Raw genomic sequence first — 19,715 nt, 5'->3', positions numbered from 1 at the left:
ACTGTTGCTGGCAACATTATAGCACCCAAAAGATCAGAAACAAGGTTTTGATTAGCTACAGGTTTTCCAGAGGAGGTGAGGAAACCTCTGTGTCGCCAAAGGGCGCCAAAGTCATGAACCACCCCAAACGCATAATGAGAGTCTGTGTAGATGTTCACTATTTTGCCCTCAGCGTGTTTGCATGCTTTGTTGAGCGTTACTAGCTCTGCAGCTTGTGCTGAAAAATTAGATGGTAATTTGCCTGATGCTACAATTGCATGCAGAGTGACAACAGCAAAATGTTTGGTTGACGCCTGTTTTGTCTCTTGATGCAGAACCATCTACAAACAACTCAAGGTCAGCGTTTGGGAGAGGTGTGTCTGACAGATCAACCCTTGGTGAACACTCTTCCTCCAGAATCTGCACACAGTCATGAAAGTTTTCTGAGTCATCGCCATCTTCCTGTGTTGGGAGGAGAGAAGCAGGATTTAGAGTAGAACATCGTTTGACAGTGACATTAGGCATTTCCAACAATGTGGTGTGTTATCTGCGCAGACAGCATCTTGTGTGTGCAAAATGTGAGCTATAGTGTGTGGTACCATAAGTATGAGCTCAGAATAGCCTACTAAATCTCTAGAGGCTATCACTGCCTTCTCTGCAGCTGCTACAGCTCTAAGGCAGGGGAGGGTTGTTGTTGCTTCTGGATCTAGCTTTGTAGAGAAATAAGCAACAGGTCTGAGTTTATCTCCATGTTTCTGGCAGAGGACAGAAGTGGCATATCCACCCTTTTGATCGATGAACTGTACAAATGGCTTATTTGGATTTGGTAAGCCAAGTGTTGGAGCATTTATGAGTGCACTTTTCAAATCTACAAAGGCCTTTTCTGCTTCTGGGGTCCATGTAATTTTGCCATGAGCTGTCAATTTTTTGCCATGGACTGTAGCTGAGAGGGGTGCCTCTCGCTCTGAATAATTAGGGATCCTGCAATTCGTTTGGGAGAGAGGGATTTGCCCTCTGCTGTGATCACATGTCCCAGGTATGTTACTTTTGTCTGAACAAACTGCAATTTAGACAAGCTGGCTTTGTGACCGCTGTTAGCCAGAAATGTTAATAGTGCAACCGTGTCTGTTTTGCATGCCTCCTCTGAGGGGCTGGCCACCATAAGGTATTCTACATGAGCTAATAAGACAGAACCTGATGGAAATTCTAAATTTTGCAAATTTAGGCTCAGCTGCTGATGAAAATACGTTGGACTTTCCAAGTACCCTTATGCACATCTGGTCCAGGTGTAGCTACACCCCTGAAAGGTGAATGCAAACCAATATTGACTTTCAGGATGGACGGGTACGGAGAAAAATGCATTGGCCAAATCAACAACCGGAAAATGAGTTGCGTCTGGTGGGATGAGATACAGAATGGTATGTGGGTTAGAAACTTCAGGCGTGCGCGGATGCACTGCAGCATTTACTGCTTGCAGTAGTGAGGCGCGCCAGGAATACGCCCACAGCCTCGTCTGAGCCCTGATTCATCAGTTCCAGAGCGGTCATGTCTTGTGGAACTGGGAACGCGGTCTGAATCTCTGTGCAGAGTGCTGTTATTGAGTCCTGATATCCTTGGTTGTCATCATCATCCCATGTTGGATTTTCCATACGCAGGGGCATTCTGGCTTCAGTGAAATAGCCCCTGATTCTGTGAGAATGAGTCCCAACAATGTTCCTATAATCTGCTCAGACTGAACTGCCATTGTATTATTACTCCAATCAGTTTGACGTTATCTTATTTTTGGCTATTGAAGGTATTATTTTATTTAGCCCTGACCAATCAGAGACTGACAGTTGCAGGTGCTCTACATTACTTTCCATCAAAGCTGATACTGTGATAGCCAGACATGAGGTAAGTAAGTTTACACAGATTGTATGGATGGGTATCATTAGGATTTTAACAGTACTACTATTTTAGGCTGCTTAACATACCTGAGGTGGATTACTGCTTATCTTCTACCACCATCAGGGTAACATTTTTCTGGTTGGGCGGCTGTGGCTTAGAAGAAGAGTGGGTCATCCACTAATCGGAAGGTTGTTGATTTGATCCCCGGCTCCTCCCTCCACATGTCAACGTGTCCTTGAGCAAGGTACTGAACCCCGAATTGCTCCCGAGGTTTCTGTTTGATGGGCTTTACCATCACTGAGTGAATGTGTGTGAAAGGGTGAATGTGGCACGTGGTGTTAAAGCCCTTTGAGTGATCGGAAGACTAGAAAGGCGCTGTACAAGTACAGGACCATCCACTCATAATGCAGACAGATACAGTGTGTCTTTCATTGCTTATCTCTGTCCCATTTTTTCTTTCACTCATCTTGATTCCTCCCTCTTGAATTTCTTCATCTGTCTATTCCCTTGTTTTATTCCCTTCCCTGTTCTCCCTTCTCCCCTTTCATCTTTCTCTAACACTTTTCCATTCCTCTTTCTCTCTCTCTCTCTCTCTCTCTCTCTCTCTCTCTCTCTCTCTCTCTCTCTCTTTCTCTCTCTCTCTCTCCAGAACTTCCCTCAGTGTCTCTCCTCCAGAAGACTCCCTCCTCTCCAGTCAGCTGCCATGCTACAGGTTTCTACCCTGACAGTGCCACACTCATCTGGAGGAAAGATGGAGAGGAGATTCATGAAGTAAGCTGTGTCCTTTAAATGCTGTATATTTCTGCTCACACACACCAGTGACTACTGTATTATACTCTATTCACAATGTGAAAGTGTGATGAACAGATGGATAGATCTTTTTTAACCTGCTTCATCTTCACATGTTGTGATCATTTTTGTTTATTTGTGTTGTTTTTTGCTGAGCAGAGGAGCCCAGTAACATCACCATCCCGATTACTGCTACAGTGGTTGTTCTTGCTGTCGTCCTCATTGCTGCGATTGGATTTATCGTTTACAAAAAGAAGAAAGGTGAGAGACTAGAATGAGCCGAGTTAAACCTTTAATAACATATAAATGAGTTTCACTTTATATGAAAGAATTACATTCAGAAGGGAAAATGAGACAAAAGGTTTTCTGGCATTTTAAACTCTTCTGATCTTTTCTTCTTATTTCAGCCAATCGCCCTCCACGTCGTAAGTAGAACTTGTTTTTATTCTATTGTCTCTGACACGTTCTTTACATTGTGAGCTGAGGTAGTTCAGTGCAGGAGAAGAGGACTAACAGTGTGTTTCTGACCTTGCAGCTCCTGAAAACAGCTCTGAGCTCTCTGAGAAACTGAATCCAGAAACATCACGAGCAAACACACCACCCTGCACACAGTGACATCATGTGGGACAACAAAACAGTGAACCTAACACCTCCAGTTAAAGCAGTTTGATATTGTTTTGTCGTTCACTGTAAAACCTCTGAATCACTTTAAAGCTGCAAAGAAAATATCTGACAAAGAGCTGGTTTCCTATGACCAACAGTAGATAAAGATAAGTGAGGTTATAAAGAGAAAAAACAAGCTAAATGAGGCATTGATGCTCACATCAGAAAATAAAGTCAAGAAATAATCCTTTAAAAGCAGCCATCTGTTAAAATGTTGTAAAATTGTGAATATTTTAGATCTCATTGAAATCAGAATACTCAGGTACTGATACAATGTTATAACCTTCGTTGAATTGAACTTTCCAAATATTTCTGATGAAGTTAATTCTGTTTTATGTGATTATTCTCTCCGTCTCTTCAGGTTTGTGGTTCACAAAATGACCTCTAATGATATCAAACCATGCAGGTAGATGTGTTTGCATTTGCATTTGTGATAACAGAATTTGGCTAAAGTCCGATAAGGTTTGCTCAATTGAATACATCTTCAAATTTTCATCTCCATAACAATCCTCTAAATAATCCATTCATTCATAACCCTCCTTATAAATAAAAAACATCAAAACTTATTGTAAATATTCTGCTTGTATATTATTTTCATCTGTAATTAAAGCTTTTGTTGAAATCTTTAAAGTATGTTAAACCTTGTGTTTGAGACTATTTCCATTTGTATGTGACATTCACTTTGTACGTAGTGTGAAACATGTTGACGGTGGCTGTTTTCTTGGAACTTTATGATCAGTTATGCACAGCGAGTTTTCTTTGGTCCAAGGTTGATGTGAGCACACACACGTCCTGATGCCAGTTTATAGGACTGACAGCTGAGAAGAGTGATATCACTGTACAGTTTGTGGTGTAGGATGACTTCAGCTCAGCATTCAACAACACATTCTCCCTCGGTCAACTCAGCACTCTGGACACTGCAGCGGGTGATTAAAACCACCCAGAAGATCATTGGTACTCAGCTGCCCAGCATCAGTGATACTGCTGAGGTGAGATGCTTGCACAGAGCCCAAAGGATACTAAAAGACAGCACCCACCCCAGACACACCCTGCTGCCATCTGGGAAGAGGTACAGAAGCTTCTGCTGCCGGACCACCAGACTGCAGAGCAGCTTCTTCCCTCAGGCAGTGAGACTGTTGAATTCTTCCACAACAATTCATCATACAAATGAATAATCACTTTAATTTTAATACTTTTTTTATGACTTTATGACTGATTTTTGTTGTTGTTGTTGTTGTTGTTGTTGTTGGAAGTAGCATGAAGGGGACGATGGTTGAAGGGGAAACTAGCATTTGTTGAGGGAGGTGGTGTCTTTGAGAGTGATAAAAAGAGAGGCTGTATTTTCACCAGTTTGTCACAAATAGATTGTTTTAAGATCATTAGTAATGGATGCTCTTGCTCCAATACATATCACTCGTTCTTAGTTAAGTCAGAACTAGTGAGAGGTGGATGAAGCTGTCTGGAGCTTTGGGGCTTCAAATGCAGCAGCACAGTGACATCTGGTGGCAACAGCAGCCCTTCACGACTGGAGCCAAAGCACCACAACACCTCTCTGATTTTAATGCTTTTAGTCTCATAGGTGTGCAATAAAAGTCCAAGAAGCCTGTGTGTTATCATTACATTTGTAATACTGTTTACTGGCATAAAATATGAATGTACTTTACTAATGTAGTTTAGGTCCCAATATGATGAACTCATGATTAGTAAAATAAAAATTGCCCTTAATTATCTAAACAAACAAACAAACAAACAAACAACCTAAGTACAGTAATATAATGTCCAAATTGTTTGGGACATAATATAAAACCCGTATATGTATCTTTTAGGCCACGCCTACTGTAATAAACCTTTAGGTGCAACGACATTCTGACAGCAGCTCCCTTTATCACGGTTCAGCACTCTGTGGCTCACATTACAGTAGAAACCACAGCGGACCCAGCTCGCTCTTTACCCACAAGTCTTAACCAAAAACACAATGAAAAACGTCTTTTTGTTGCTTCTCTTGTGTCACGTTTCATCAGCAGGTAAGATCACATTTAACATATTTATTTTATTGCATTTTGCTCAAAGACTAACAAGAATTTAGTTTCAGTTTTACTTCAACTTGATAAGACTGTATGTTGGGGATGTGAATCATACTGAATAGCCTGCATCATATTTAAAATGTGTGTGTGTATAAATGTATTAAACCTTGTTTTTCCTGCAGTGAAACACTCCCTGAAGTATTTCTTCACTGGATCTTCTGGAGTCCCAAACTTCCCAGAGTTTGCGGTTGTTCTAGTGGTTGATGAGATTCTGGCCGGTTACTGCGACAGCAACAAAAAGATAGTAGAACCAAAACAGGACTGGTTGAAAAAATTATTTGAAGATGATCCTCAGCAGTTGGAGTTGTACACTACAAAATGTTCAGATCATGAGCCAACACTTCTTTAAAACCACACTTGATAATTTAAAGCAGCGCTTCAACCAAAGTGGAGGTACAGTATGTAGCCCACTATGTTATATTTCACTTTTACGTTAAACTGTTCTGCATCTTAGTTGTAAAGTAAATAGACCCCATCACATTGCTTGAAAACTGGAACCACTAGCTGCCAGTCAGCATGTAATCCATAAATCAGGTCCTGGTTAGACTTGTTTGCTCTGTCCAACACAAACTACTCATCATACTGAGAAATTCAAAACATCCATCTATAGTCAAAATATCCTCACAATTACAAACAAACAGGAAAAGTACAGCCTCCATTTTCTTCATTGATTTCTTTAAATAATTTGATTGAAGGGGCTTAACATCCATCTGTACAGGTTTCAGTCCAAGAATCACACCTTCACACTCGAGTTTTGTGTTGTAATAATAACATACCAACTACGTAAGATTCTGATATTGTATCTGGAACATTTGGAACTAACTTTATCCACCTCTCTAGACCAATGAAAGTCGTCATCACACACAAAATATAACTTTCATACACAAAATCTAAATAATAATAATAAAAACTAAATCTTTACACTAATTAAAAATGCAAAGTTTTTATAATGTTTGTTAAACATTAGCCAGTCAGGTGATTCTTATCAAGCACTAAAGTTTTGCAGTCAGTAAAAGCAACCGTCATACATGGCTCTAAAAGGTCTTTTACTACTAGATGACACAACAAGGGTTGCAATAAGCCCGGAGCTTTCAGGCTCCCTGAAGTTTAGCAGCTTCCACCTTTCCCAGTTAGTAATAGAAGTTACACAATAACTATGTTTCAATAAGTTCCTGGTCAGACTTATGTGGTCACTCAACTGCATCCAATGCTGCAGGTGTTTTAGCAGGTGACACTTTTATTTTAATTGTATGCCTTTATTAGAAAGCAGCAGTTAAGGGAATAAAGACAATGAGGGGGAGACAGACACAACAAAAGTCTTCAGCTGGCCAGACCAGGGATGTTGTAGTTCATGGTCGACAAAAGAAAATAATGTGTAACAGAAATTGGGTTTCATCACTCATATAAAGAAAAAGTACACTTATCTGCTCTTGAATCATGAACACACCACGAGATGAAGATGAAAATAGAAGTGCAACACACACTGCCCAATATCTGTGAGATCATCTTCATCTGTACATCATTGTTAATTACAGTCTCTGTCTCTGTCTCTCTCTCAGGTGCCCATGTTTTACAGAGGATGAGTGGCTGTGAGTGGGATGATGAGACTGGAGAGGTTAATGGTTTTTTGCAGTATGGTTATAATGGAGAAGACTTCATATATTTTGACTTGAAGACATTGACATGGATTGCTCCGAAACCTCAGGCTGTCACCACCAAACTGAGATGGGATACTGACAAAGCTAGAATAAAATACAATAAGATTTACCTCACTAAGATTTTCCCTGGGTTCCTGAAGAAGTATTTGGTCTTTGGCAACAGCTCTCTGCAGAGAAAAGGTAGAATCACATGACCTGATTTAGTTTTATGAACTCAACAATGTTCCTATAATCTGCTCAGACTGAACTGCCATTGTATTATTATTATTACTCCAATCAGTGTGACATTACCTTATGGCAGTTTTCTGTGCAGTAAGATTTGATTTAGTCCTAACCAGTCAGTAGAGACATTTTTGGGTGCTCTGAGGTTACTTTCAATCAAAGCTGATACTGTGACAGTCAGTGTTTTAGTATGACTTAAATCAGTTTACAGAGTTTCAGTGTTTCAAAATAGAAATAGTTCCACTGAATATTGACACTGTGTTTGAGTACTTTGCTGTGAACCACAAAGGCAGATCCTTCTTCTCTGACTGGAGTGAGTTTCTTCAGTGGTTCTCTCATTTGTCTATATAGAGACAATGTGGTGGTTGTTATGAGGGCCTTTCATCTCTCTCTCTCTCTCTCTCTCCCAGACCTTCCCTCAGTGTCTCTCCTCCAGAAGACTTCCCCCCTCTCCAGTCAGCTGCCACGCTACAGGTTTCTACCCTGACAGTGCCACACTCATCTGGAGGAAAGATGGAGAGGAGCTTCATGAGGACGTGGACCACGGAGAGATCCTCCCCAACCATGATGGATCCTTCCAGATGAGTGTTGACCTGAACCTTTCATCAGTCACACCTGAAGACTGGAGGAGGTACGACTGTGTGTTTCAGCTCTCTGGTGTGAAGAACGACATCGTCACCAAACTGGACAAAGCAGAGATCAGGACCAACTGGGGTAAGACTGACATTAGAGTGTGCTGAATGGGACTGCATGCCTGTTGGTGGTTTGTGTTTGTATCAATCTACAGCTAACCTCGCATTCTAGTGGACCTCAGCCTCATTTCTTTTGTACACATGTATGACTGTGTGCTCAAGGACCTCTCGTGGTTGTGGTGACTCACAATAATGGTGGGCAATATAGCCAAAATCCTCTATCGCAGTATATGGAATTATAACGTTCTATCACAATACAGTAACTGAAAATGTTGACAAACAGCACTGAAAATGTCCTTTATTGAAAAGGATAAAAAAGGCCAGAAGAATCAGGGTTAGGGTTGTGCAGCATTAGGGCACTGGAACTTTTTTCTGTACAATTCAGGCACTGCTAAATTCTGAACCAATTTTCAGAAAATCTGTTTTTTAGAAACATTAGAAATTGTTTATTGGTTCCTTATTAAGTTTATACAGTTAGGCGAACCCAGGACGATCAATAACAATATCAATACACTAGTCTATGCATCTTATACTATACTAGTAGTCCACAGGAACAAACCCATACGTATGTATGAATCAACTGTTGAATGGATGGATGTACTTCTGTTCTGCTTTATCTGTACTGGTCTTGTTTTTATTTGGTTGCTTTCTTGTTCAACAGAGAAGTCCAGTGACATGACCGTGCCCATCACTGCTGCAGCAGTTGTTCTTGTACTCATCCTCATCACTGCAGTTGGACTCATGGCTTACAAAAAGAAGAAAGGTGAGAGAGAAAATGGAAAGATTTCAGTTCAGTATATTTTAGTCTTTGAGTTGATGCTTTTATCCAGGTTGCACAACAGAAACAAGCATCAGTTCCCTGCACCACAGAATTTAAAGCAACCAACAGTAAGCAGTGTCAGGCTCAGAGCCTGTGAGTCATGATAATTTGACCTTACCAAGATGATGTGGGAGAGAAGTGATGAGTAGTTTTAGTGAGTAGAAGAGAAGATCATATTCACTGGGGATAAGGTGAAGAAATGATTTGTCTTTTGTTTTGATTTCAGCCAAATGCCCTCCATCTCGTAAGTTAAACCTGTTTTTATTTATTTTCAACTGATCTGACTCACACTTTATGCTTTAGATTAAACAGGGTTTCACATTATTGTGCAGATGAACTTTTAAAGACTGTTTCCTGTATTTACTGTTTATAAAAGTTGAGTGCAGGATGAGAGGACTTTCACTGTTTGACGCTGTTTGTTTCTGACCTTACAGCTCCTGACGACAGATCGGAGCTCTCTGAGAAACTGAATCCAGAGACCTGATTGTGAAACGCACTCAATGAAGTTCCTTCATATAACACGTGTCACTTTATTTAGCTTTACAGAACTTAGACTGACTAAAACATGCCTTCCTGTCACAAAGTGATGTAGTAGTTTATGGTTTTTATATGTAAATGTTAAATGTAATCGTTTATTTCACATTATTATAATTAATATTCTAAATCTAATATAAAAACAATTTGCTTGATTATTTTTACAAATCAATTCTTTTTCTTTTACCCATCTTTTCATTTTACATTGATGCAATAATGTTTTAGATACCTTAAATTAATGTTTTTGATCATGTTTGAATAATATTTTATGGTTTTGGAATAACTACAAGAACTATAGGTTTCTGTAAACATTGTATACAATTCTCAAAATCACCTCTTGTTGAAAATATGATCTTTTATAGGTTATAGATTTGGTGCAACAGGTCAGAGGAAAACTTTCTCATACCACAGGTTTTTTAAACGAGTGGCTTTTAGTAAGACTAGTGTAAATAGATAGACAGTGATGGTGGTTGGACTGCTGAGCGGGCCATTGCATTCACATGAAGTTGCAGTTTAGCCTGAGCAGACACAATGTAGATATAAAGCCATGTCATACAGCAAAGTATCTGCTGTTTGCTTGAGTGAATGAAGGATTTAAAGGCAGCCTAGGTTAGGTCGGGTTAGAGACTGTGTGTTGATTGTATAATACTAATAATAATAATAATTCTATGGTATATTATATCATACCATGTGTTTCCCCAATCAGAGAATCAGAGGCGGAGCTAGAGAAATATCCATGTGTGACAAGAGGTTGACATGGAGACATTAAGGGGTGGCAGAAACATACACTAATCTAATAACAATCACATATACCAATATTTGCTTGGAAAACCACCTAAATGAAAATGTTTAAACTCAAAAATATTACTTTATTGTGGCACAGTAACACCTTGAATAGAACTATAGAACTACATTAGAACTCAATCGTTTTATTTCCAAATGGTCATATTTCCTTTTCTTTCAGTAGGTTTAGGATGGGAGATTTGGACTGAATTTACTGTACTGGAACCAGATAGACAGCAATGGTGGTTGGATTACTGAGTGGGCTATCGCATTCAAATGAAGTTTCTTATCAAGTCAGTTGGGCCAACCAATGTAGATGAGCCTGAGCAGATAATATAAATACATTATGCATAATATAAAGACAATATAAAAGCTTAAAGTTACGTTAGGTCAGTTAGAGAATGATGTGGGTCAGAGGGGTCCATAGATTAATGACGGCACAGCTTGATACCCACTGCAGGGGCTAATGATAGGTGAAAACATTATTGATCATGAATACTGGCCTTCCTTATAATATTCACCTAACCTCTGACAAATGCATGTCATAATCAGTTGTAATGCTCTTTATATTGGTGCTGATTTTTCACTTCACAATAAAAGAATATGTTTAAAAGCTCTCTTTTGTCCACATCTGTGACTGTAGTTGCAGTAACATGAATATTAGCTCAGCATCCTGTATACTCACAGAGGACAAAGTTTGCTCCCAGACAAGGTTAGCTTAGCTTAGCATGAATTCTATGGAGGAAACAGCGAGCCAATAGCTGTGTAAAGAGTGCATTCTAACAACCTCAAAGCTTGGTGGCATGTAAAAAACATTTTCAGGCCAAATGAAATTACAGTGGTGGCCAAAAGGTTAGAGAAGCAAGTTGATGGCTAAACTGTGGTCAGACTGTGCTGGGCAGCTTCCAGGTATGATTGTGTGACTGTGTGAATGCGATCAGGGCGTTCCTCTCAACAGAGAGCATTGCTCTTAGTGAACCCCCTGAATATATAACTTTTTAAAAATCCACAACTGTCACCCTTTGCTTCTGTTGAGCTCATAGGTTATGTTTAGAAAGATATTGAAACAAAAGATGAAGTAGAAAACTGAGAAACTGAGAGTGAAATCATGTGAACATGTTAAAATACATGATTATTCACAGTCAGTATTTGGGATGGAAGTTAGAAGCAAAATATATACGAGCAACATACGACAATAAACTCTTATATACAAAGGTAATGCATAAGACTAAATCATTAAATGTCAGCACTGTTACTATATATTACCCTATATAATTTATATCACCCCTGAAAAAATGCTTGATGCTTTGTTGTGTAATAATGCAGAAGGAGGTCAGTCAGAGAAAGTCAGTGTTCCAACTATTTCTGTATCAAAAGATTTGAAACTTCACAAGTCAAACTTAACAGACTCAACACAAACTCCACCTTAAATCTATGGGGCCAAAACAAAAGCAAAATAAAACAGGTTAAGCAGGTTTTAATTAACATCTGATGTGTCACATTCTGTTTCTCACACTGTGTTTTGGACTTTACCTGGCAGACAAGTAATAACAGATACAGCAACAACAGGTAACTGACATTTAAACACACACAACCTTTCAAAAATGCTGTGGTTCCATAAATGTTAGAGTTCATAATAATAAAAAACAACAACAATGATAGTTAAATTTTTATTATTCAGAGTAAAGGTTTTGTTCACCTAAAAGTGTGTGTGAAATTACAGTACCTTCAAAAGAGCATTCATCTTACATAGACTACTGACAGTCTTTAACTTAACCTCAATATACAATATACAACGTTCTAAATCAAGCTCAAAACATATGTTCTGTTGAAAGTGAGAAACTGAGGGCTGTGATTTTCTAGCTAGTTATTGGAAACTTTCCACATGACAAGAATTAATGTGGGTGGTTGGCATGATGTGGTTCGGAGCATCAGACACAAATTAATAAAGATAAATATTTGAAGATGATCCTCAGCACTTTGAGTGTTACTAAAGAGTGTTTTCAGAGAGGGCCAAACTCATTCAAAGTCAGGATTTCTAATTTGATTTTTTTCAGTATGACTAAATAAATCATTATCATAATCTGATATTAATTTCTGACCTATTAGAGTTTTAGATGACAGAGATCTGAATCCACACTTAATTATAGAAGTTTGTGCTGTTGCAGAGTTGGTTTTAATTCTTACTGTGTGCTATAATACTACAGGTGGTGTTAGTTTTTACTATTTTATATACAGTTCGGTAATCTGGTCCAGTGGTTGTAGAGAGGCCGGGGATCATCAGAGTATTAAAGAAGAAAAAATCAAGTTCCTATACACATATAAGTCATAAGTCAAATATAGAGTATCATAAAATGGTCAAATTCCACTGCTGCCAGAAACAGAAGAATAACTTCACAAAATGAATAATGTCCAATGTGAATTCTGTTTTAATTCTCTCCTGTTAATCCAGATATGAGTTATTTTACTTTTGAACTAATAAAATTACTTTGGAAATCTAATTCATGTTTCTTTTATTTATTCATTTATTTGTTCATTTTTGAGTTGGTAGTCTGTTAGGGATTCCTCCAGCTCATGAAATCCCTGCAGCACCTGAAGGCAGCAGGACCTTATTAACCTTTATTAAATCACCTGAATACGACAACAGGCTGCTGATGTGTAACCCTACAGACCTCTACACCCATCTTTCTGGTTGGTTATAACAGAGAGTACAATGCGTGAGTTTGCACCTTTGTAAAACTGCACCTGAATATAAAATGATCATAACTGCATATTATTAAAATATATAATAATAATAATATTTTTTTAAGAGTAAGTCTGTTTTCTGTGTGTGTGTGTGTGTGTGTGTGTGTGTGTGTGTTAATCCCTTATGTTAATCCAGATATGAGTTATTTTACTTTTGATGACCAAATAAAACTACATTGGAAATCTAATTAGTGTTTCTTTTATTTATCTCTGTCGTCTGCACGCCAGCAAGTGCTGGACTTTAATTTACCAACAGTATTAATGTGTGCTTTAACATTTAACTGTGAGCTTGTTGGAACAGCTGTCTGGAGGACACCAGGGGTGTTTCTAGACCCCTGGGGGCCCTAGGCAAGAAGGACCATGGGGCCCCCCAGAATCATGATGAATGAAGGCCAGGACTACGGATCAGTAAAGAAATCTTTCATTAAACAATTAACATATAAAATAAGTAATAAATAACATAACTATCTGAATGCAAACTTTACATACAATATATAAATAACAGAAAAACAAACATAACTGAACTGTGCAAAATTTTCAGAATGATAAAAAAACAACCAAGCAAAAAAACAAACAAACAAGGAATTGAAGTGGAAAGGAAGAACTTAAGACTTGCTGTGACACCTTGGTCCTATATCCACAGTCCAATAGTAGTTCCTTTTTTTTCTTAAAACTGCTGCTTGCGAACCTTGGCTTCTGCAAATGCAGCCACTATGTCTTCCATATCTATCTCTTTCTATTGAAATCAGTGTCAGTCCTGTGAGCCTCTCCTGTAGAGGTCTGCTGTTGCTGTTGTTGTTGTTGTTGTTGTTGTTGTTGTTGCTGTTGTTGTTGTGGGCCAAAAAACTTCAACAAAGCACCTTGAGGAAGAAAAAAGAAAAGAGCACAATGTATTTGGTTGGCTTGCGTAAAGTAAAGTAAAGAACTGTGCATGCTACACAAACACAACATCTGAGATCTGTATGGAATAATTAATGAACATCCATTTGCAGTTACAACTTTAATGCTTCATGTTAACATTTTATTTAATGTAACATTTAGGCTATAGCAAAACATTTATGGATATATAGGATAGGATATACTTTATTTATTTATTTACTTTATTTTAAGGGAAGTTCAGTCGTCCAGCAGCTCACATTTAAAAAACATAATTCCAAATACAAATTAGCACCAGTTTAAACTAAACTGACAGCAGAACTGATGCTGGTATCAGTTTTAACATTTGACAACAAATGCTTTATTCTGGGAGAAAATATCATTGGCACTGGCAGCAAAGGACTAACTTATTGTGTGGCTATGAATGTGTTTAGAAGAAAATGGCTGAATTCACTTTACACTTTAATGTGCAGTAAACTTGTTTGGTGCTTGGTGGATGACTGGGAGTTTGGGATAAAGTAACAGGCTGGCTGGCAGCACTACTTTTTTATAATGTAACACACGTAGCTTACACATTCCCACTTACCCCTGTCACGGTTTTTATTAGTCAGGGGGCCCCATTAGGGAGATTCCCGACGTGTCATTGCAGAGTCTACGGGTTTCAAGTTGTGTCGCTGATATGGAGCGATATCAGCCGTCCCTCGGGGCCCCCTACTAGCAACAAGCCAGTGACAACTCGGAAAGGGCCCTGTGCGGGGGATTTCCGATGGGTTGTCGTTGCAGACTCTAAAGCAGTTCCATTATTTTGTCATTGACGTCAGCCGTCCCTCGGGGCCCCCTTCAGCTCGGGGCCCTAGGCTATTGCCTGGGTTGCCTGCCCCGTTGCAGCGTCTCTGGAGGACACACCTGACCATCCAACATCAAATTAGTTAGATTATGACAAACAGCTGATTTCAAACATATCAGCCAACAACATCACCTCATCAATTCATGTTTAATTCTCTAATGAGGAATCCGGGGTGGTGGCAAAATATTGTTGTGCACAAGTACATTTTTCACTGTGGTCAGAAAATCAAAAATGTGGATTCTCTTTTTTATGGTCAGATAGCATTTTAATTTAGTCTGTGCTTCCTTCCAATATGTAATATAGTTTTCTTTCTATTGGTTGATCATTTGGTTTGGTCTGGTTTGGTGCTCTCTCTCTCTCTCTCTCTCTCTCTCTCTCTCTCTCTTCTTAATGTGTGCTTTGACGTTTAATGTACTTGTTTAATTTTCTTATTCGGAATCCTGGCTGTGGTGAGAATATTAGTAGTAGTATTAGTAGTAGTCCGTTGCCATATTGTGGCTTCAATATAAACTTTGACTATCCAGAAACAGGAGATTCATCCCTCCTCCCGACCTCAATAACTCTCGTACAGCCCCTAACAACAGAAAGAGTCCCACTTCTGTCCGCAAGGAGGAAGCCGCAGCTCGGTCCGTTACCCACCCGACTTTATCAAATCAAGATGAAAACGTTATTTTTGTTGCTTCTCTTCTGTCACGTTTCATCAGCAGGTAAGATCACATTTGAACTCTTTAAGCTCTTTGCTTCACTTTCCACTCGGCTCTGCATTTGACTGCGATAACGTGAGCCACAGAGTGCATTTGGCTCCTGTAGCTCCAGAAAACAGCACTTTAGTTTCACTATTACTTAAACTTCATAAGACTGACTTTATATGTTTTAATAGAATCATAGGCTGCTGACTGAATACATCAGATTCATGATGGGTCTTTACTGAATGTATAAACTGTGTTTGTCCTGCAGTGAAACACTCAATGACGATTTTTATAACTGGATCCAGTGGAGTCCCAAACATATCAGAGTTTGTGGGATCTCTAGAGGTTGATGGAAGTCTGGTCGGTTACTGTGACATCAACAAAAAGAAAGTCGAACCAAAACAGGACTGGGTGAAAAAAATATTTGAAGATGATCCTCAGCACTTTGAGTGGTCCACTCAGCAGTGTTTTGAGAATGGGCCAAACATATTCAAAGTCAGGATTAATAATTTGAAGCAGCACCTCAACCAAACTGAAGGTAAAGTATTTCTGTATATTATATTTTACTTTTTCTACTAAAATGATTTGCAGCCTGGTTTGTTGTTTGACACACAGATATAGGATAGCTAACATGTGCATACTAATGAATTTGAGCTTGGACTGCATCTGAGACTGCAGGTGTCACACAGGTGTGAGTTTGTTTTAATAAGAGTTTAATGTGCATATAATTCAACATACCCACTTTGTATACTGCCACTGACAGTCATCTGTCAATTCATACAACAGTAGCTACTATTGTAACTTTTAGCTGTGAAAAATAAATTGGGTTTCATCACTCAGATAAGGTGCACTGATTATCTGCTCTTGTATCATGATCACACCACAAGACACAAGTGTCACACAATGCACAATATTTATAAGATCATCTTTCCACTGGATATTTCATCTGTATTCTGTACATTGTTAATTACAGTCTCTGTTTCTGTCTCTGTCTCTCTCAGGTATCCACATTTTACAGGGACTTTTAGGATGTGAGTGGGATGATAAGACTGGAGAGGTTAATGGTTTTAATCAGTATGGTTATGATGGAGAAGACTTTATATCTCTTGACCTGAAGACATTGACATGGATCGCTCTGAAACCTCAGGCGGTCACCACCGCACTAATGTGGGATAATGACAAAGCTGACACAAAATACAATGAGAAGTTAGTCACTGAGATTCTTCCTGCCTTCCTGAAGAAGTATGTGGACTATGGCAACAGCTCTCTGCAGAGAAAAGGTAGAATCACATGACCTGATTTAGTTTGATGAACACAACAATGTTCCTATAATCTGCTCAGACTGAACTGCCATTGTATTATTACTCCAATCAGTTTGACGTTATCTTATTTTTGGCTGTTGAAGGTATTATTTGATTTAGCCCTGAACAATCAGTAGAGACTGACAGTTGTAGGTGCTCTACATTACTTTCCATCAAAGCTGATACTGTGATAGCCAGACAGTGCACCACTAGCATGAGGTAAGTAAGTTTACACAGATTGTATGGATGGTATCATTAAGGTTTTAACAGTACTACTTTTACTTACTACTTACTTTAACGGTGCTCTTGTCAGTTTTTTTGTTGTTATTTTATATATATATATATAGGACAAAAACAAAGTTCTATTTATATACAACTTTGATTTTGTCCAAATTTAACATCAGAACATTTTAGGTCATCCAGGTTTTTGTGTCCTTAAGGCCTTTGATCATATCTGGTAAAAAAAAAATGCCAACTAAGGGTAAAACTTCTTTAAGCAGCTTATTTAGGATGGGGTTTAAGAGACAAGTTTATGGGTTAGATGAAGCAATTGTTGAAGTTGATTGGTGGTTGACAGCAGAAAATCAGTTAATTAATTTATATATGGGTTTACAGCTGTTAAGATTCCTGTGTTAAAAGAGACATCAGTTCCTGTTGAGAGCAGGAGGGGATTCATTTAGTCATGAAGTCGTTGCTGCTGATAGATAAAGGAATACATGGCTGGCTACAGTGCTGAAAAGATTCCTGGTTGTTCCTCTTTTCCTGTTAATGATGAACAGTAGGCTGCTCTGGCATTACAGAGGCCCTTTCTGTATGCTTTAAGACTATTTCTTTTCCTTAAAATGTCTTTTTTAGTCAGGTGGTAATACCATGGGTTTAACCTCCTATGTTTTAATTAATATATTCCTTTAACATATTATTCATGGCACAGCCAGGTCTCAGTAAGCCTAAAGAAATCTGTATGATAATCTGATATTAATTCATGAATCAGTCCATATTTAATCATTTTATTTTGTGCTGTTGCAGAGTTGGTTTAAATTCTTATAAGGTTTATGTGTTTAACTCTTCTTCCCTTTACTTCCTCTTTAAATAATTGAAGTGGTCAGGGGACACAGTCTCTGTGGGGTTCTGGGTGGGTATCTGCTCTAACTAAAGTGCAGAGAAGCGTGTAGGACTGCAGCTCTGCCTCCTGCTCTCAACTCTGGGTTGTCAGGTTTTAGGTTCAGTAATAAACAGTCAGATTTGTAGATAAGAGAGCTGCTCTGTCCAAAGTGGGATGGATGCTGTCTCTCCTAATCAGACCAGATTTTCCCCAGAAAGTCAGCCAAATGTCTATGAAGCTGGACATCTGGACCCCACCTTGAGCCAGCGGTGGAAGGATGACATGCAGCTGAACATGTCATCACAGTTCATCATTGGTTCAGTTAACTCTGTGTGTGCTCTAAGCTGCTAGCATAGGCTGCTTAACATACCTGAGGTGGATTACTGCTTATCTTCTACCACCATCAGAGGTCATATACTGACATGTTTTTTTTTTTCTTTTGACCTGACTGACTTTGACCTCTGTAATTTAAAATGACTCATAATACAGATAGATGCAGCATGTCTTTAATTGCTTATATCTGTCCCATTTTCTCTTTCCCTGATTCCTCCCTCTTGAATTTGTCTTTCTCTACCCCCTATCCGGTTTCTCTCTCTCTCTCTCTCTCTCTCTCTCTCTCTCTCCTCCAGAGCTTCCCTCAGTGTCTCTCCTCCAGAAGACTCCCTCCTCTCCAGTCAGCTGCCACGCTACAGGTTTCTACCCTGACAGTGCCTTGATGTTCTGGAGGAAAGATGGAGAGGAGATTCATGAGGACGTGGACCACGGAGAGATCCTCCCCAACCACGATGGATCCTTCCAGATGAGTGTTGACCTGAACCTTTTATCAGTCACACCTGAAGACTGGAGGAGGTACGACTGTGTGTTTCAGCTCTCTGGTGTGAAGAACGACATCGTCACCAAACTGGACAAAGCAGAGATCAGGACCAACTGGGGTAAGACTGACATTAGAGTGTGTTGAATGGGACTGCATGTCTGTTGGTGGTTTGTGTTTGTATCCATCTACAGATAACCTCGCATTCTAGTGGACCTCAGCCTCATTTCTTTTGTACACATGTATGACTGTGTGCTCAAGGACCTCTCGTGGTTGTGGTGACTCACGATAATGGTGGCCGATATAGCCGAAATCCTCTATCGCAGTATAAGGAATTATAACATTCTATCACAATACAGTAACTGAAAATGTTGACAAACAGCACTGAAAATGTCCTTTATTGAAAAGGATAAAAAGGCCAGAATTTTCAGAAAATCAGTTTTTTAAGAAACATTAGAAATTGTTTATTGGTTCCTTATTAAGTTTATACAGTTAGGTGAATCCAGGACGATCAATAACAATATCAATACACTAGTCTATGCATCTTATACTATACTAGTAGTCCACAGGAACAAACCCATACGTACGCATTAATAAACTGTTGAATGGATGGATGCACTTCTGTCCTTTATCTGTACTGATCTTGTTTTTATTTGGTTGCTTTCTTGTTCAACAGAGAAGTCCAGTGACATGACCGTGCCCATCACTGCTGCAGCAGTTGGTCTTGTACTCATCCTCATCACTGCAGTTGGACTCATGGCTTACAAAAAGAAGAAAGGTGAGAGAGAAAATGGAAAGATTTCAGTTCAGTATATTTTAGTCTTTGAGTTGATGCTTTTATCCAGGTTGCACAACAGAAACAAGCATCAGTTCCCTGCACCACAGAATTTAAAGCAACCAACAGTAAGCAGTGTCAGGCTCAGAGCCTGTGAGTCATGATAATTTGACCTTACCAAGATGATGTGGGAGAGAAGTGATCCAATCCAATCCAATCCAACTTTATTTGTTAAGCACTTTAAAAACAACCAAAGTTGACCAAAGTGCTGTACAGGAGAATAAATAGGACATCATAAATGTAAACAGTGATGAGTAGTTTTAGTGAGTAGAAGAGAAGATCATATTCACTGGGGATAAGGTGAAGAAATGATTTGTCTTTTGTTTTGATTTCAGCCAAATGCCCTCCATCTCGTAAGTTAAACCTGCTTTTATTTTTTTCAACTGATCTGACACACA

At 39.0% G+C, this 19,715-nt stretch overlaps 4 protein-coding genes, 1 long non-coding RNA gene and 1 pseudogene across 6 annotated transcripts in view; all 6 read left to right on the top strand.

Annotated features, from left to right (window-relative positions):
* The window catches only part of LOC127357484 (major histocompatibility complex class I-related gene protein), a 42,403-nt gene extending 38,998 nt beyond the window's left edge, over positions 1 to 3,405 (top strand). Inside the window, exons 5-7 of the mRNA XM_051389712.1 lie at positions 2,815 to 2,916; positions 3,063 to 3,080; positions 3,191 to 3,405. Of these exons, the coding sequence (XP_051245672.1) occupies positions 2,815 to 2,916; positions 3,063 to 3,080; positions 3,191 to 3,270 (200 nt within the window). The 3' untranslated portion in view covers positions 3,271 to 3,405. The remainder of the gene's footprint in view (positions 1 to 2,814; positions 2,917 to 3,062; positions 3,081 to 3,190) is intronic.
* Positions 1 to 9,860, top strand: part of LOC127357474 (uncharacterized) — a 132,824-nt gene extending 122,964 nt beyond the window's left edge. The window contains exon 16 of the mRNA XM_051389695.1: positions 9,275 to 9,860. Coding sequence (XP_051245655.1) covers positions 9,275 to 9,278 — 4 coding nt within the window. The 3' untranslated portion in view covers positions 9,279 to 9,860. The remainder of the gene's footprint in view (positions 1 to 9,274) is intronic.
* LOC127357485 (major histocompatibility complex class I-related gene protein) overlaps positions 1 to 19,715 on the top strand; it is a 62,146-nt gene that overhangs the window by 5,090 nt on the left and 37,341 nt on the right. The window contains exons 5-7 of one of the 2 annotated variants that reach the window (XM_051389715.1): positions 18,521 to 18,603; positions 19,159 to 19,260; positions 19,653 to 19,670. In XM_051389715.1, coding sequence (XP_051245675.1) covers positions 18,521 to 18,603; positions 19,159 to 19,260; positions 19,653 to 19,670 — 203 coding nt within the window. Of the gene's footprint in view, positions 1 to 7,913; positions 7,997 to 18,520; positions 18,604 to 19,158; positions 19,261 to 19,652; positions 19,671 to 19,715 lie in introns of both variants that reach the window. The other variant, XM_051389714.1, reaches the window with a different exon arrangement.
* LOC127357509 (uncharacterized) lies at positions 863 to 2,637 on the top strand. The gene is made up of 4 exons (XR_007882269.1): positions 863 to 1,015; positions 1,205 to 1,872; positions 1,990 to 2,110; positions 2,516 to 2,637. It is a non-coding gene; the product is annotated as an uncharacterized LOC127357509 (long non-coding RNA).
* The window catches only part of LOC127357489 (major histocompatibility complex class I-related gene protein-like), a 33,891-nt pseudogene continuing 19,320 nt past the window's right edge, over positions 5,145 to 19,715 (top strand).
* The window catches only part of LOC127357503 (major histocompatibility complex class I-related gene protein-like), a 34,252-nt gene continuing 29,666 nt past the window's right edge, over positions 15,130 to 19,715 (top strand). Inside the window, exon 1 of the mRNA XM_051389736.1 lies at positions 15,130 to 15,286. Coding sequence (XP_051245696.1) covers positions 15,238 to 15,286 — 49 coding nt within the window. The 5' untranslated portion in view covers positions 15,130 to 15,237. The remainder of the gene's footprint in view (positions 15,287 to 19,715) is intronic.

This window comes from Dicentrarchus labrax, unplaced genomic scaffold (genome assembly GCF_905237075.1).
Source record: "Dicentrarchus labrax unplaced genomic scaffold, dlabrax2021, whole genome shotgun sequence".
Taxonomy (NCBI): Eukaryota; Metazoa; Chordata; class Actinopteri; family Moronidae; genus Dicentrarchus; species Dicentrarchus labrax.
This window is presented reverse-complemented; position numbering and strand designations above follow the sequence as displayed.